This window comes from Mus pahari, chromosome 18, assembly GCF_900095145.1.
Source record: "Mus pahari chromosome 18, PAHARI_EIJ_v1.1, whole genome shotgun sequence".
Lineage (NCBI taxonomy): Eukaryota > Metazoa > Chordata > Mammalia > Rodentia > Muridae > Mus > Mus pahari.
This window is the reverse complement of record NC_034607.1, coordinates 20243440-20260156: the sequence shown is the minus strand read 5'-3', so window position 1 is coordinate 20260156 and position 16717 is coordinate 20243440. Positions and strand designations below refer to the sequence as shown.

Here is a 16717-nt window from a genome sequence, read left to right as displayed (position 1 = left end):
CGCGCGCGCGCGCGCACACACACACACACACACACACACACACACACAAGCAAATGCCCACATGAAACCCCCAAGCTTTGCTGTAGACATATTTCCCTCTTATTCACAAGCACAAGCGGACACACCTAACAGCATGAAATTAGGTTTGTGACTCAAGTGCACATCTCAGAGACAGTTTGGATTCATTGTTCTTCATGGTTCATACCACGAAAAGATGAGCACGTCTTTCAACTTAATTAGATGTACCTCCAAAATTGGTCTTATATCCATTCTTAAATAGTCACTCTTCAGACTCCCTGGCCTTGTCCTAGAACAGTCTTGGCTTCTTCACTTTCCATATACATCAGAGCTTCCAAGTGTGCTGGAAAAGCGCTGGAAAACATAGCTAATCATCTTGGTTATTTCCCACATGCAAAAAGGGGTTACTTTATTAGCCCGTCACAGAATCCAGACCTTACTCTACACCTGGCACCAGGTTTGGAAATGATTTCTCTAAATAGAATAGAAGAAAATATTTTAGTAATGGAAACAGAAGTATAAAAAAGAAAGATTGCATTACAGTTTGAACAATATTTGGAGCTATGATACTTTTATTAGCTCAGTATGGGGAAGCTAGGAGGAGGTAGTGAGTAGGACCCATCACAGGGAGAACATCGATGACCATTAGATGCATAAGGCATACTAAAATTAGAACATAAAATATGTATAAAATAATTAAGCTAAAGGATGAGGGTAGACTTAATTGGGAATGATGCAGGTATTGTTTCATTTTTATTGCCATGGCTGAATACGTGACAAGCAGCAACTTAAGGGAGAAAGAGTTTACTTTGGCTCAAGGTTTGAGGGAAACCATGTGAGGGTCAACATGTCAGGAGGAATGTGAGTTGGGTGGTCATACGATATCGGCAACCAAGAAGAAGACAGGAAGTGGACGGAGGCTACAGAAACTTCAAGACTCACACTCAGTGACTGCTTCCTTCAGTAAGACTCCACCCAGTAAATCTTACTCAATCTTCCAAAAGAGCACCCTAATGCGGAAGAAAAAAAATGTTCAAACACATGGAAGCAGAAGATGGCCTAGTTGTCCATCATTGGGAAGAGAGGCCCCTAGGCTATGCAAACTTTATATGCCCCAATACAGGGGAATGCCAGGGCCAAGAAGTGGGAGTGGGTGGGTAGCGGAGCAGGGCGGGGGGGGGAGGGTATAGGGAATTTTCGGGATAGCATTTGAAATGTAAATAAAGAAAATATCTAATAAAGGAAAAAAGTGGGAAAAAAAAAGAATGACACATAGAGAATGGAGGATGGAGAAGGGAAGAATGAACTTAAAGAGACAGACTATGGACTGAGACAAGCTTTGTGGGTAGCTTTAGGCAAGCCAGGAGAGTTTGTTTTTAATCCACGAGATAGGAGGGATCTCCTGAAGGCACATAGCCCGTGCATTGTATATTGTGGTCTGAAAGGCAGTGAGGGAAGAGAATTTCAGAGGATGCACATCTGGATAGCGGTCTTAAGATGAATTGTGCAACTCAGGCCCCATACTAAGAGAACCTGAACTAACAAGGGTGCAGGAAGGGTAAGTCTCAGACTGCAGTGATCATTTTATGAGATGAGGCCTCATCACCTAGAAACAAATCACAGGTGTCTTGAAAGTGCAGCCAACTGATTCTGAATCACTCTCCTGCTGTGCATTCTTAAAGGATGTCATCCTTTGGTGTGCACATTTGGTAATCTAACATAGAGACAAAATGTCTTTTTTAAAAATAAAATGTATTTATGCATTTACATCCCCAATGCTGCCCCTTCTCTCAGCCTCCTCCCAAAAAGGGTTTCTCCCACCATTCCTCCTTTGTCTCTGAGAGGGTGCTCCACCCTGGTTATCCCCTATCCTGGTGCATCCTAAGTCTCTGCAGAATTAGGCACATCTTCTCCCACTGAAGCTATGCAAGGCAGCAGCCCTCTGCTGCATATATTCTGGGGGGATCAGCTCAGCTCATATATAGTCTTTGGTTGGTGGCTCAGTCTCTGGAAGGTCCCAGAGGTCCAGGTTTGTTGGTCTTTCTATGGGGTTGCCATCATGCTCAGGGCCTTCAATCTTTCCCCTAACTCTTTTTTAGGGTTCCCTGACATCATTCCAATGTTTGGGCATGAGTATCTGCATCTGACTCAGTCATATGCTTGGTACAGCCTGTCAGGGGACTGCTATGCTAGGCTCTTGTCTGTTAGCAAAACAGCATCAATAATAATGATTGGTGCCGCTCATGGGATGGGTCTCAAGTTGGGTTGGTCCTTCAGTTTCTGTTCCATATTGAGGCAAAACATCTTAGCTAAGTCATCACTGTGGTGGTTTGAATATACTTGGCCCTTGAGAAGTGCTACTCTTAGGAGGTGTGACCTTTTGGAAGAAGTGTGTCACTGAGTCAGTTACAGCTCCTAGTTCTCAGGCTCCACCAGTGCGGAAGAGTCAGTCGCATCTTGGCTGCTTTCAGATCAAGATGTAGAACTCTCAGCTTCTTCTCTGCACCATGTCTGCCTGCATGCTGCCGTGCTTCCTGCCGTGATGATAAATAAGTGAACCTCTGAAACTATGAGCCAGCCCCAATTAAATTTCTCAAACTTTTACCTAAAGCCCTAGACATTCCCTGGCATTTTCATATTCCCTGCCACCACCAGTCTCCAGGAAAGGGAGAAAGAACTAACCACTCTCTAACAACCACCCTTGTCAAACTGTCACAGGAGTTTCACCTCAATTGGGTAAAACTCCTACTTCTGGCTCTTCTTAGACCATAAGCTCTCCCCAAGCGACCTATCTTCATCTCATCTTTCAAATTCATGTAGTAATGTCTGCTCCAAACTCCTGGTCGTTTACCTAAATACTCTCCTCTTCCTGATCATCTACTTACCCTGTTACTTTGCCACCTCCGCCCTCTCCTACGGAACTTTGCTCACCACAATCTACCAAGGCTACATGATGTCCCCTGTCCACTTCCTGTCAACATTGGAGACCAAGTTCTTCTACCCACTCCAGACCATCAGCCCTCTCCTCTCTCTCCTAAATGGCAGGGCCCTTTCAAGGTAATTCTCGTGACCCCTACAGCTGCTAAACTCAAGGGACTCTCTCATTGGGTCCACCTGTCTCACCTCAAATCTGTCACCCCTCCATTTCAAAATGACTCTTCTTCCTACCCCTTGATCCCAACAGGACCCTGTTCTCTTAAGCTCCAGAAGACGTTGAGACCACCCACCTTGTCCCAGAAAATGAGACTCCAGCAGCCGAGCTCGCCCTCACGAGATTAGATATAGGCTTCTCACCCTCTAGCTCCTGTTCTTTTCCATCCAGGGCAGCCTTACATCTGGAGATTTGAGGTTCGAGAAACCCCAAATGATAACAGTCTTTCCAAGTAAGGTCAGGAAACTGCTCCATAGCCTGATGCCAGAGATCAATCCAAATTGCTCTCATCCCTACATCTGTTATTCCATCTAAATACTATAATTTCTTTGCTTGCTTTCTCTTTGACTAGATAAAAGATGATTGTAAAAAATGGCCAGACAAATATGAAGGCTGCCCATATTGGTCTTGCCAGATACATATGCTAGGATGACAGACCAATCACTTCTTCTATCAACAACACAAGACTCTCTTCTTTTATATACAAGACCCATGGAATCCCTGGTGAGAGACACGACTTATTGGTAAGCTCTACCATAAAAACCAAGTCATGTCCCCAGTGAGTACTGTCCACATCCAGAGAAAATATGTCTCAATTTCTCAACCCCTAGATATCAGAAAAATAGGAGAAGTAATTGTACTGGATAGCTTTGTGTCAACTTGACACAGCTGGAGTTATCACAGAGAAAGGAGCTTCAGTTGGGGAAATGCCTCCATGAGATCCAGTTGTAAGGCATTTTCTCAATTAGTGATCAAGGGGGGAGGTTCCCTTGTGGGTGGGCTGCTTGTGGACGTTGTACATCGTGGTGCGGAGCCTAGTGCGCACCACGATGTACAACGTCCACAAGCAGCTGGAGATCCAGTTGTAAGGCATTTTCTCAATTAGTGATCAAGGGGGGAGGTTCCCTTGTGGGTGGGACCATCTCTGGGCTGGTAGTCTCAGGTTCTATAAGAGAGTGGACTGAGCAAGCCAGGGGAGGCAAGCCAGTAAAGAACATCCCTCCATGGCCTCTGCATCAGCTCCTGCTTTCTGACCTGCTTGAGTTCCAGTCCTGCATCCTTTGGTGATTAACAGCAGTATGAAAATGTAAGCTGAATAAACCCTTTCCTCCCCAACTTGCTTCTTGGTCATGACGTTTGTGCAGGAATAGAAACCCTGACTGAGACAGTAATCAAACACTCCTCCAATATCCTTACTTCCTTGACATCTTCCCTCATAAATGGCACTAACTTGTCATTTCACCTTTTCCTGCAGACCTTAACCTCACCATACCAACTCCTTAATGTCATATGACCCAGTCACTTTAAAGAGTGCTGGCTATGTGTGCCCCTGGAATTACCTCACAATTGCCACTTACAGCCTGTCCAGTGATACTGCCAAATAACCTCACCTCATCTTTCATCAGTTACCCTGACTCTGATGTTGCCGTGACCCCATACCTTTTCTCGATCTCTCTTTTTGGTGTGGCAAACTGTTTTAAGACCTCTGGGACACGTTCTGTAGGAACACTAAGCTCCCTAGACTGCAATCAAACCACAATCCTTGATACGTCAGATCTGCCACAGTGCCCTGCAGTCTAAAACACGTCTTGTGAGGCTATGCCAGTGCCTGGCAAATACAGAAGTGGATGCTCACAGTCATCTATTGGATGGAACTCAGGGCCCCTAAAGAAGGAGCTAGAGAAAGCAACCAAGGAGCTAAAGGGGTTGGCAACCCTATAAGAGGATCAACAATATGAACTAACCAGTACCCCACAGAACTGTGTCTCTAGTTGCAGAGGGTGGCCTAGTCGGCCATCAATGGGAGGAGAGGCCCTTTGTCTTGTGAAGATCATATGCCCCAATACAGGGAAATGCCAGGGCCAGGAAACTTGAGTGGGTGGGTTGGGGAGCAGGGTGTGGGAGGGTATAGGGGACTTTGGGGATAACATTTGAAATGTAAATGAAGAAAATATCTAATTAAAAAAAACCACGTCAATTCTTTGTGGCACTCGGGTATATTATCATGTGCCTATGTGCCAGCTCATCAGGAGTTTGCACATTGGTATTCCATTTCCATGAACTAGGAGTAATCCTGGGAAACAAGCCCCTACCAACCCAAGTTATAGATATGATACCTGCCCAACATAAGAGGGCAGTTCAGGTTGTGCCACTCCTTGTCTTTGCGTGAGTAGCTATAGGTGCTGGTACTGAAATGACAGGGTCGACTACTTCCCTAACACTATACAGTAAGTTCTCTTCCCAGATTAACACTGGTTTTCAAGAAATGTCTGAAACTACACTCACCATCCAGATACAGATCGATTCTTTGGCAGCAGTGGTGCTTCAGCACTGATGGTGACTAGATGTCCTGACAGCGAAAGAAGGTGGTCTTTGCCTGTTTCTCCAAGAATACAAGCAGCAATCTATGACAACCAATCTGGGATAGTAAGAAATAAAATCCAGCAACTACAAGCAGACACCTAGAATCGCAGGGAGCATGAGGCCTCCAATTCCTGGATTTTCGAAAACCCCTGGAAGTGGATAATCCCCTTCATAACACCTTTTCTCTTCATTTTCCTGACATTACTATTTGTTCCCTGCCTCATTAATCTTGTTTCCACATTCCTTCAATGACAAAAAAAAAAAAAAAAAAAAAAAAAAAATCTCTAACCAAACAATCAGCTCCTTTTACAGGGTTACCAGCTGCTGTCCACAGAAGAGCCTGATGTGAACAATTACCAAGCCCAATCGAACCCTGATGGTGAAAGAGTCAGCTATGCCCTAAAACGGATTGTGCCCTTAGACAGCAGGAAGCATTTTAAGAGATCTGATGCCCCATGCCCCTTTCGCCATCGGCTCCCCCCCCCCTTTATTCCTTTCTTTATGAAAAGAAAAAGGGAGGTATGTTGGCCTCAGAAGCTGGTCACTGGTCACCTCCAACCCAGAGATGATACCACCCCTCGGTGACAATGACCCTCGTGCATCTGTTGCCATGGAAACCACCACACATTACCAACATGCGCCTAACCGGCTTGCCTCATCTGTGCCTCTCACCTGTGCTCTGTGGTGAGCATGCTTATGGCACTGCCAAAATAAAAGGCAGAGACCTCAAACCCCTTGCTCCTTCTCTTTTTTTTCACCCCCTTCTTCCTCTTTCTTCTCTTTCCTGCTTCTCCTCAATAAACCTTGTTGATCTGTGCTGGCCTGGTGTGACCTGTCTGGACACAAGCTGTCTTCTAACACAACAGAAGGCATATTTTGACATCTGTATAAAGGTTTAGGGATTGTCCCTTTGCTAAATGAAAAGCATGGGTAAGAGCCATTAGTTCAGCATGTGAGTTTGTGGTTTGACTGGAAGATCCCGTGCTTCACCTATCACAATATCTAAAACAATAGTGTACCAGTACTGACTCACGTAGGAAGGAGCTGCCAGTTGTATACCGAGTATAGACTCCCTGTGTATATGTGTAGAATGAGGTAAGCACTCTTTTAAGCTATCAATGCAAGAGTAAGATTGGGAATATTTTGAAATTGGTTGGCAAAGAATATTTGAAATGTTAAAGAGGTGGGCATAGCTGGAAAGTAAGTATGGTGTCCTCTATCAATGAATGCTCCCTGAAGAGAGAGAACTCAGCAAGTGGGTACTGCTTGGATACCGTTGTATGTTGGAAGGCAGGATAAGAGGTTGGGAGAGAAAACAACTGGAGATTAACTTCTCTGACTCACATAAAAGAAGTTCAGCCACGAAAGGAGAATGCAGATACTTATTCATTCTTGGACAGTATGGTCCTTTTTTTTTTATGTGTATGAGACGGGAGCAAAGAAAGGTCCCAGTTGGTAACCTAGGACCCTGAAGCCGTATCCCTCCTTCTCTGTGGCATAGGGTGAAAAGAAGCAAGTCAAATTTGGATGGTATAGTACCAGGGTCAGAAGAAGGGCCTGCTGAAGCTTACAAAAGAGCTTAGTAATGGGTGTAAGGTGGGGGTTCACATGAGGTACTATGGACCTCTTCATAGAGAGGATAAACAAGAAGGAGAAAGAGGGACTCCGAAAGCATAAGAACACAGCCATACCTAGGAAGAATATAATATCATCCTTAGTGATGAGGGCTGAGAGTAATTGAATTATGTGTTTTATATCAAGGGTAGTGGCCTTGTGAGTCTGAGTAATAGCTACTCTTAGATAAGTAACATAAGAGAAGGACAGCAGGGCCTTATAGGGTGAGACCCTATATCCACAGACAGAAAGTTTAGTGGAGTGAGTTGTCAGCCTGTCTAATTTGTAGGGATGGATTTCAGAAGAGAAGATAATCTGTGTTGTTTAAGATTGGATTTAGGGAAAGAATAGAGAATAATTCAGAGGCTAGAATCTGTCCAGATAGATGTCGGTTGTCCTGAAACCCCTGGGGTAGGATGATCCAAGTGAAATAAGAAAAAAATTGAGTGTATGGGCCAGTCCAAGTAAAGGAAAAGATATTTTGTTATTGGGGATGTAGAGTAATAGAAAATAATGCATCTAGAAAAAATTAGAGGTCCCTGAGGGGATGTTACCAAGAAAAGTATAGGGGTTAGGTACTAGGAGGTAGATAGGGACCACTGGAGAGATAATGCCAGAGATGCAGAATCAAGTGATAAGTTTCTTTGGGTTATTTAACTGTGAGTATGAAGGTATTAAAGGGAGAAAGTATGCAGAAGAAGGCCTTTTCTGGAGAGGTCATAAATAAGAGGCTTAAGTGTCCCCAAGGCTTTGGATAGAGTGAATATTGAGTCTGTAAGACATATTTGGTGGAGTTTGTAACTAGATGACAAGAAGGTAATGAGGTTTGGCTATAGAGGGCTTTGGGATGACCCATACTTGAGGACCCACCTGAAAGGCCAGTAGAGAGATTATGTGATTTGGAGAATTAGGAATGGACAGCAAACCTGGGTCCAAATAGATTGGGGGGGGGGAGAAAGGGAATAGAGGCTCCCACTTTGGCTAGAAGGTCCCTATTCAACAAGGGGCCAGGGCAGGTTAGTAAGTGTGGAGCTTTGAATTTAGCCCCAAGAGAATCATGTGCTTGAATGACTGGCCCACAGGGAGTGGGTCTATTAGGAGGTGTGGCCTTGGTGTAGTAGGTGTGGCCTTGGTGGAGGAAATGTGTCACTGTGGGTGTGGGCTTTGAGGTCTCAGAAGTTCAAGCAGTTCTCATCCTGGTGATTGTAACCAGATATAGAATTCTCAAGCTCCTTCTCCAATACCATGTCTGCCTACATGCTGCCATGTTTCCCACCATGATAATGGACTAAATTCCTGAACACTAAGACAATCCCAATGAAGTATTTTTCTTTATAACAGTTGCAATGGCCAGGGTGTCTCTTCACAGCAACAGAGACTCAGTGACAGTATTACTATGATACAGTGTGTAAGGATAATATCCCTAAAGATAAAGCTAAATGCTGGGGTTTGGTGTGACTGTTAAGCTGTTCGCCTATCCCAATATAAGGAAATAAGAAGATACGGGTCCCCAAAACTCCATCAGGACTAAGTAAGTTGCCTGGTGTTAAGAAGGAAGAAGATTGATATTCCTGATATTATTTTGACTACTTGAGGGTTCCTGTGGGAGCTCCCTGTTGTTCAGGCCAAGGAAAATCCTCCTCAGTTGTCCATGGCTAGACATAGGGAGTTGGCTAGAGAGCAATCTGGGCTTGATGTCCTCAAACCATGAAGAACAAGGGGAGGCAATTAAGAGCTCAATTTTCCTTTGATGGCACCTTGGACATAGCTGAGGTGACATATGTGAGCTCTTGAAAGGTCAGGTACAGTGACCCTCCTGAACACATTTGAGGTATGGATATGGAGGTACTAATGTTCTGGAAGACAAGGGAGCTTGGGAGCTTGCTATGGCCTGCTGAAAGGCCTTAGCAAGCACCAGGTATTTTTGTTTTCAAGCCTTTTCATCTCTCCCATGGTACACACTGAAGGCCACCACAAAGATTTCTGCCTGGGAAATGAAGGGCCCTGTTTCTAGGTCTCGAGATATTCAAGTTTGCCCTAACATCATGGAAACACTGGCAGTAGTGCTTTAGGGGCAGGCTTCCAGAGACAGGTTAGAGGCTAGTCGTCTGGACTTCATCTATGTATACTCTAGCCTGGTCCCAGCTTGGTCCCAGACTTACCTGTGTTCTTTAGGAAGAAGGTCATTGAAATACCATTGAAAGTTTTGGAAAGACTGGGAAGAAGGCCATATAAATGTATTGGGGGGCACAAATACATAATAAATTTGGCAAACTCAGTCAGACCTTTTTTCTTACACTTTGACTGGAGGCTAAGTCATAAAGACTTAATAGGCACTTTGTTGCAAAAGTAGGACCTCTCTGATCCTGCAGATGAACCAGTCCAACAAATTCAAGGCCTGATCATGATTACCCCTAAGGCATAGGCTTATGATGGTCCCTATCTTTGTTCAAACTGTAAACATTAAGTTAGGAGATAGTTACCTCAAAGACCTACATTCAAGGAAAGACTATATTGGAGGCTCCCAGGTTTCCCCTCTGCTCTCTCTGTGTGATTTCTCTCTGCTAATAACAGCATTTCTTCACTGTCTTCAGCTTCTGAGATTCTCTCTGCTCCTATTTATTATGCTTGAGATTTTTGCATCTTTTAATTCTTTAACTGGTAGGGAAAACAAACCTGATCAAGACCCCTAGAGAGTAACACCCCTCCTAAGTCCACACAGGAAAAGTCACTGCCCAAGCCAACCCGAAGCGCTGACTCACAAAATCGCAAGACTGATAATAGTTATTTTAAGCAACCAAGCTGCAAATGGCATATTATAAAGCAGTGGATACTGGAGGCACTGCATAGATGTACCTTTCCCTTAATCAGTCTGAGAGCTGTAACCCTTTCATAGAAAATAGCTTTCAATAATCTCATGTTTTACAGTATTTTGGGGGGAAGGCAATCAAACTCCTTGGAGAGCACCCCAAATACTTTTAAATTTCAACAGAAATCTCTGCCCAGTACAGTCTTCTTGGTTGGAGCCTTGTATGTATGTAAGCATATTGTCTTGAGGTTGTCCTGGATGCTCTGACTGGGGATACCACAGACCCATCTAGACAAACGACCTTGTTCTAGTGATTGTCACAATCAGACTGCCTTCTTCTTTTATCTGGTTCCAGTGGGCAAACCATCTTGCCTTCTTCAGAAGATAGGGTTCCTCCTGAGGTTCCTCATCCTTTGTTTTCTGTCTCAGGATTAGTTTTTCAGTCTCTCTTGCTGATGGAGATTCCCAGGTGACTTGCCTCACTAGTTTCTACATCTGGTATTCTAACATAACTGCAAATTATGATCATGCTGGGGACTCTCACAATCACATCAGGTACACTGTAGAAACTATGCTTTCCCATTTAAAAAAAAAAATGCATTCTTGTGGTTCATATAATGAGCAGATGAACCCAGTGCACTTTGCTCTGAACTCTGGTTCTTATGCAGTACAAGGTATGAACCCATCTCTGAGTAGTCAAACTAGAAAAGCTACACATACTGCACATTTAAGATGTTAACTTTGAGAATAATTTGACATTCTGAAACCCCATTTTTTCCTACTTTCCTGTAGGAACTCCAAGTTTAAAATACCTAGAATATAAAAAAAAAATTGAGAAACCTATCACATTTTCATATTGAATAACTTAGCATAAAACTCACTCAGCAGTCTTATTTTTTCTTTTTTTTATTATTATTATTTTCTTTATTTACATTTCAAATGCTATCCCGAAAGTTCCCTATACCCCACCCCCGCCCCTGCTCCCCTACCCACCCACTCCCACTACTTGGCCCAGGCCTTTCCTTGTGCTGGGTCACATAAAGTTTACAAGACCAAGGGGCCTCTATTCCCAATGATGGCCGATCTTCTGCTACATATGCAGCCAGAGACTCGAGCTCAGGTTAGTTCATACTGTTGTTCCACCTACAGGGTTGCAGCCCCCTTCAGCTCCTTGGGTACTTTCTCTAGCTCCTCCATACTCAGCAGTCTTATGCATAAGCTTAGAGAAGGAAGGAAGGAAAGTAATGAAATAGAGAGAAGAGAGCTGTGCACTGACAACTTTAAGACATTGATAAAAGAAGTTAAAGAGGACACACACCAATGCAAACACATCCCATGTGTATANCTCTGGAGAACTGGCACTCTTGAGGTGTCCAGTTTTCCAAAAGCAATATCTACATCTAACTTAATTATAATAGGCATCACAATGACATTCTCTAATGTGAGTTCTTAAAAATTAGAAGAGCTGAAACTTGAGTGTTTGAATTAACTCTTAATCCAATGTGAATTTAACAGGGTATTTAGGTTGATACTCTCACCCCCCCCCCAAAAAAAAAGAAAGAAAGAAAGAAAGAAAGAAAGAAAAAAGGATATATTGAAATCCATTTCCCTATACCTATTAGATAACCATATTTGGAGATGTGGTCTTTAAAAAAATAAAGTAATTTTAAGTTAAAGTAAGTTTTCAAAGCAGGGCATAATATAACTGATTTGGGTCATAAAAATGGAAGCTTTGGGCTAGTGAGATGGCTCAGTGTTGAACCTTTTTACCAGAGTGAGATGTCTTGGCCCCACATGGTAGAAGGAGAGAACGGACTTCAACAAGTTGTCCTGGGATATGCACATGTGTGCCATGACTCATGCTCATACATACAATAAATGAATGAGTAAATAAACAAGTGCAATTAATAAAAAACAAATTTACAAGGGGGATGGGGTATAAATCCTCATACTGGGTAAGTCCTATGCAAGGATGAGGGAAGAGACAAGAGCAGTGCTTTCTCAAGCCAACCAGGGCCTGTAAAGATTTCTACAGAGCCACTGAAGCTGGTAGAGATGGAAAACAGACCTCTCACAGCCCTTGGAAGGAGCCAAGGCTTTCGACATCAGGTTCTTGGACTTGTAAGCTCAAGAATGATGAAGCAATGAATTGGTCTGCCTTAATACCCAGTTTTCAGTATATCAAACAATCCTGAACAATCAGATATACCAAGAAAGCAGCTTGATACTGTTACATAGCACTTATTTAATTTCTTTCTTAAACTTTTGTCCTAAGACAGATTTTTACTTCTGGCTACCATGCTTTCCTTTCCCCCAGGGAAGACAAGAAATGCTATTGGATCCATGGAAGACAGCTTCTTTAGAGAGAAGATACATTGTTATGGACATGAAGAACTAGGATTGGTTGCTTCAGTCAGAGTGACCTATTGTAACATACAGAAAACAGGAACTGCTGCCACTGAAGCTAACAAAGAAGCTAAAATGAGGTAAATATCTAGGTGGCATCTACTCAGCTTGTTGTTTTGGGTTAAAGGATTTTGAGGCAAAGCTTAAGTGGGCCTCATGTTGGACAGGTTTTTTTGTTTTTGTTTTTGTTTTTGTTTTTGTTTTGTAAAGACTGGGGACGGAAGTGTCTTTTCTCTTTGTTGTAGTGGACTCAGGAGAAGCTACAAGGCAAGCTGACTTTGTTCCAAGAAGTAGAACACACCCTATGTGTTTTGAAAATGTAATACCAAGAAGAATTGAACAAGTTTGTTTCCTCAGATTCTTCATTATTTATGAGAGGGGGTGTGCAAAAGTCACGTTATTTTCACACTGGAACAGAAGATGCGAGAGAATCAGCACTGCTTTGATCAGTATCCTCATAAAGGAGGAAGAAAAAGCCTGCACAACATTTATAGGGCCTACAAGACAGAGGTCATTTAGAGAGCACCACCAGCCAAAAAAACTCAGTTATAAATGCTCAGTGGGTCATCTGATCAGTCATGCTAGGAAGAAGGCATTTCCAGAGCTTATTCGGGAGAGCATGCTACCTGAAGAAGAGAAGGAAGACCCTTTGTGTCAAATGTAAACCTAGCTTCATGTATCCATCCTACGAATCAATTTTTATTTCTTTGCACAGGCATTGATTAAGGAACTATCAGCTGACTTGTGTTCCTCAAAACTCTAGGCTCTAAGCTCTGGGGATGGGACAGTCTCCAGTGCACATACTTTCAGAGTTCTAGCTGTACGAAGGGACAGATGTTCATATAATCATCTCTGATGCAAGATAAGTTGCACAGTGTAGATAGCAATCCCAATTATCTATAAGTAAATCAATTAGTTGCTCAGATTGTCAGGCAATCCCCTGGAATGATTGCTTAAAGTGACCTGGCACCATGAATTGCTTCCATTCACTTATGTCCAAGGCATAGGCATACTTAAGAAAATGGGTTCAGGAAATTATCGACATTTTAGATAGTGCTTCTACCATGTACTTCCCTCTTTAAACCTACACCACCTCTAAAGCCTCCACCCTTTGCTCTTCCCCTGGAATTTTCTGCTGGGCCCAAGTCTTTCTCAGTAGGAGCACACTGGAAATTCTGAAGCATAAAAACAAATGGACTTGGAGTGACCTACGCTAGCATCATCCGGAGGAAGTGAGAGTCTATAGTCAGTGGGTGTTTTGCACAAAGGATGTCTTTTCCCTTTTGTTCCACTTGACAGCAGCTTTATCAGTCCTCTGCCAGTCCACAGCCTCAGTGATTTCCCCATGTTCTTTTATCTCAGGTTTCTTTTCACTCACTATGGTATAATTACACAGAGCTAGAAGAATCCTTTCATTTGATTGTATTTGCTATGTAGGCTTTCTCATTGTCACTGAAAAAAAAAAAAAAACCCTACAATGGTGTGAACCATGGTTCTAGTGCCAAAGAACTGGGGCATCTTGTTCTAGAGTGGTGCTCGTCATGCAGGGAATGCCCTCCAAGGATAAGTGTCTTCTAAAGGTGGGTGAATTTTGTGTTTGTTGGTTTGTTTTCCATGACATTGACTTCAGTACCCTTAAATACTGAGCCCTGGAGGCTACAGTTCTGCTGATGTCCACAGGGCATGGGACAACCTCCCAGAACAACAAAAAAACAAAAAAACAAAAACAAAACCACTAAAACCCCCAACAACTTCTGATAGATGTCAACCCTGACAAGATTCAGAAGTTTTGAGCTAGAGTGTTCTCACATGGTCCTTCTTCACTACGTGAACATCCCTGTTTCCTCTTCCCACTGCCTATAAGAACGGAGTCAGGTTAGATTAGGTCCTCACTTTATGGCCTCATTAAATCTTAATTGCCTCTTTAATTCCTTAAAACACAATCCCATTAGGGGTTACAGCTTCACTACATGATTTCTTGTCAAGACAATTCTGTTCGTAGTAGCAGGGCAAAGAAAAAAGAGAAAATATAGGGAAGATGACTTCATTTAAAGGGATTTTTTCCCTTGAAATTATGTAAGTAAGTCCTTTCCATGGGCCACTGTCCCAAATCTTACTTGCATATCTACAAGAAGGCTAATAATGCATTACCTGGCTTGCTCCCCATATACTCAGAGAACACTAATGGGCGTGTGTTAGTAAGATGAAATGATGACTTCTTCCAATCCTCCATTTAACATACTTCCCATAAGCAACCATTGAGAGTCCTTGCAACTGCAGGACCCATGAGCTAGCAACATCTACACCCACATGGGATGTTAGCACCACAGATGCCGTGCCCAGCTCCAGCTCCTCTTTCATTGAGAAGAGACTCATACAACTGCACCCAGCAGAAGCCAGTCCCCCCCCCCACACACACACACACTGGTAGTTTTGAGTCCCACAAACTTACTCTATTCTGTCTCATTTTGTCTTTAAATTTTCATACAGTGACAAGAAATGTTCTGTGTGGAGAGAGCAGGATTTTAAAAATGCATATGCCGAAGTTTCTTAAGTTAAGCTTCCTCCTTTTCTGGTAGGAAACCCCGAGAATTCTGCTTTAAGGGAGTAAGATTGTCAAGCAGTTCTTAACAATATGAAGTTTAGAAATGATCTCTGCAGAAAAGCTATTTATTAACAACTATTAAGCACATGCACAATTTAAAGTGACTTTGATGTAGTAGCAATAGAGTTTGTTTTAACAAGTTAATTCAGCACATAAACTAACATAGAATAGTTTAAATTTTAATATAATGTTCCATGTGATTTATGCTGTTGGTGATGGAAACAAGTCCATCTTCCATGTTCTCTGGTAAACTTCTCCCAAACACTATAATTGTGTGAAATGTTGTTTAGCTGGAATAAACATAAATCAGGTACTGAGCTCTCCAGTAGGTGCCCAAGCAAGGCAACTCACCATTCTTCTTGTAGAACATAATTTCTCCTTTGAACTCTACTTTCTCCTCCAGGGACTTTTCTATTTGAAGCATCAGCTGCTCGTTGGTCTCCATCCCAAACAAAAACTTGCAGCTGCAACTCTTCTGCATGACTTCAGTTCGTGCAAACCCAGCCAGCTCACAGAAGCCATCTGAACAGTAGACTATGGGGAAACCCTTTGCCACTTGGGCGTTGGCCAGGATGAAGTTGCTATCTGTAGAAAACAGATTAAAAAAAAAATTCATCCACTTAAATCTCTTGTTTAAGACACAATTTCAGTCAGGGTACAGGGGTACAGGTACCCTCGCAGGGGATAAAGGGAGGGGGGTTAATGGGGGGATTCTGTAAGGGGGGCTCAGAGGGGGGAGTGTTTAGGATGTTAATTAATTAATTAATTAGGTTTTTTTTCCTCTACTGCCTTGAGAGTGCCAGACTGGGAGGGCAGTGGGAGTATTGGCTTGTGATTTTGGTTCAGGTGCCCATAAGCCTGTCCCAAGTCACTCATCCTCTAGGTGGCAGTAGGGACGATGCCTCTGAGAATGGCTCCTGCCATGGGTTGCCCAAGCAAGTTGACCTCTGAACCCATTTTGTTGGATTGCATGATCTCAAAAGCAGAACATGAGGCATGAATTTCAGGGTGAGTCATGTCTTGGTGAGGGGATGCAAAATTGTAGCAAGAGGAACTTTTAGAGATGAACTTTGAAGCATGGGCTACATGTTAATAGGAAAAGGTGCTACATGCTAGAGCTTGGCTTGATTACTAGGGATCTCAAATGCTTGCTAATTGAATATTAGGGTTTAGAATGAAGTACAAACTATCATAAAATCATTTATTGATCCCCACAAGAAACAAAAGTTGAACACTGACTGTAAGTATTTGAAGTAGAAGCTTTAAGCATAATAAAATTGAAAATGAAATGGAGTATGAAGAAAAGGTTTAATGAAAACATAAGAGTTGTTATTAAATCATACTACATGGAACTCTTGTCTAAAATAGAAATATATACAACAAGTATGAAATGTCTACATATGCAAACATATACACTAGCACACATGAACACACAGACATACTCATGTTAATGTAGCTCCTGGAATCTGTGCTTGTCCATGGAGAGACACATGGAGCACAGATGGATGCACCTGTATTTTACCATATATACTGTACTGTGTACCCATTGGTTTTATACAAAATTCTTCATATATTAACTACTTTGAAGTACCATGTTTCAGAGAAGTTTGTAGCAGGCAATTTTCTATCATGCTGAGAGAAAGGAGGTTCCATGGCCACCTCTTGGTGGCCAGTAGATTAAATGTGGGACAGCCTAAGGTGTCCCCATCTCCTTATAAACAAATGTGGTTTGTTTCCAAAAACAGTTTTC

At 42.7% G+C, this 16717-nt stretch overlaps 1 protein-coding gene across 1 annotated transcript in view; it reads right to left on the bottom strand.

Moving 5' to 3' along the window:
- Kcnh8 (potassium voltage-gated channel subfamily H member 8) overlaps positions 1-16717 on the bottom strand; it is a 365093-nt gene that overhangs the window by 225709 nt on the left and 122667 nt on the right. Inside the window, exon 2 of the mRNA XM_021218046.1 lies at positions 15319-15552. Within this exon, the coding sequence (XP_021073705.1) occupies positions 15319-15552 (234 nt within the window). The remainder of the gene's footprint in view (positions 1-15318; positions 15553-16717) is intronic.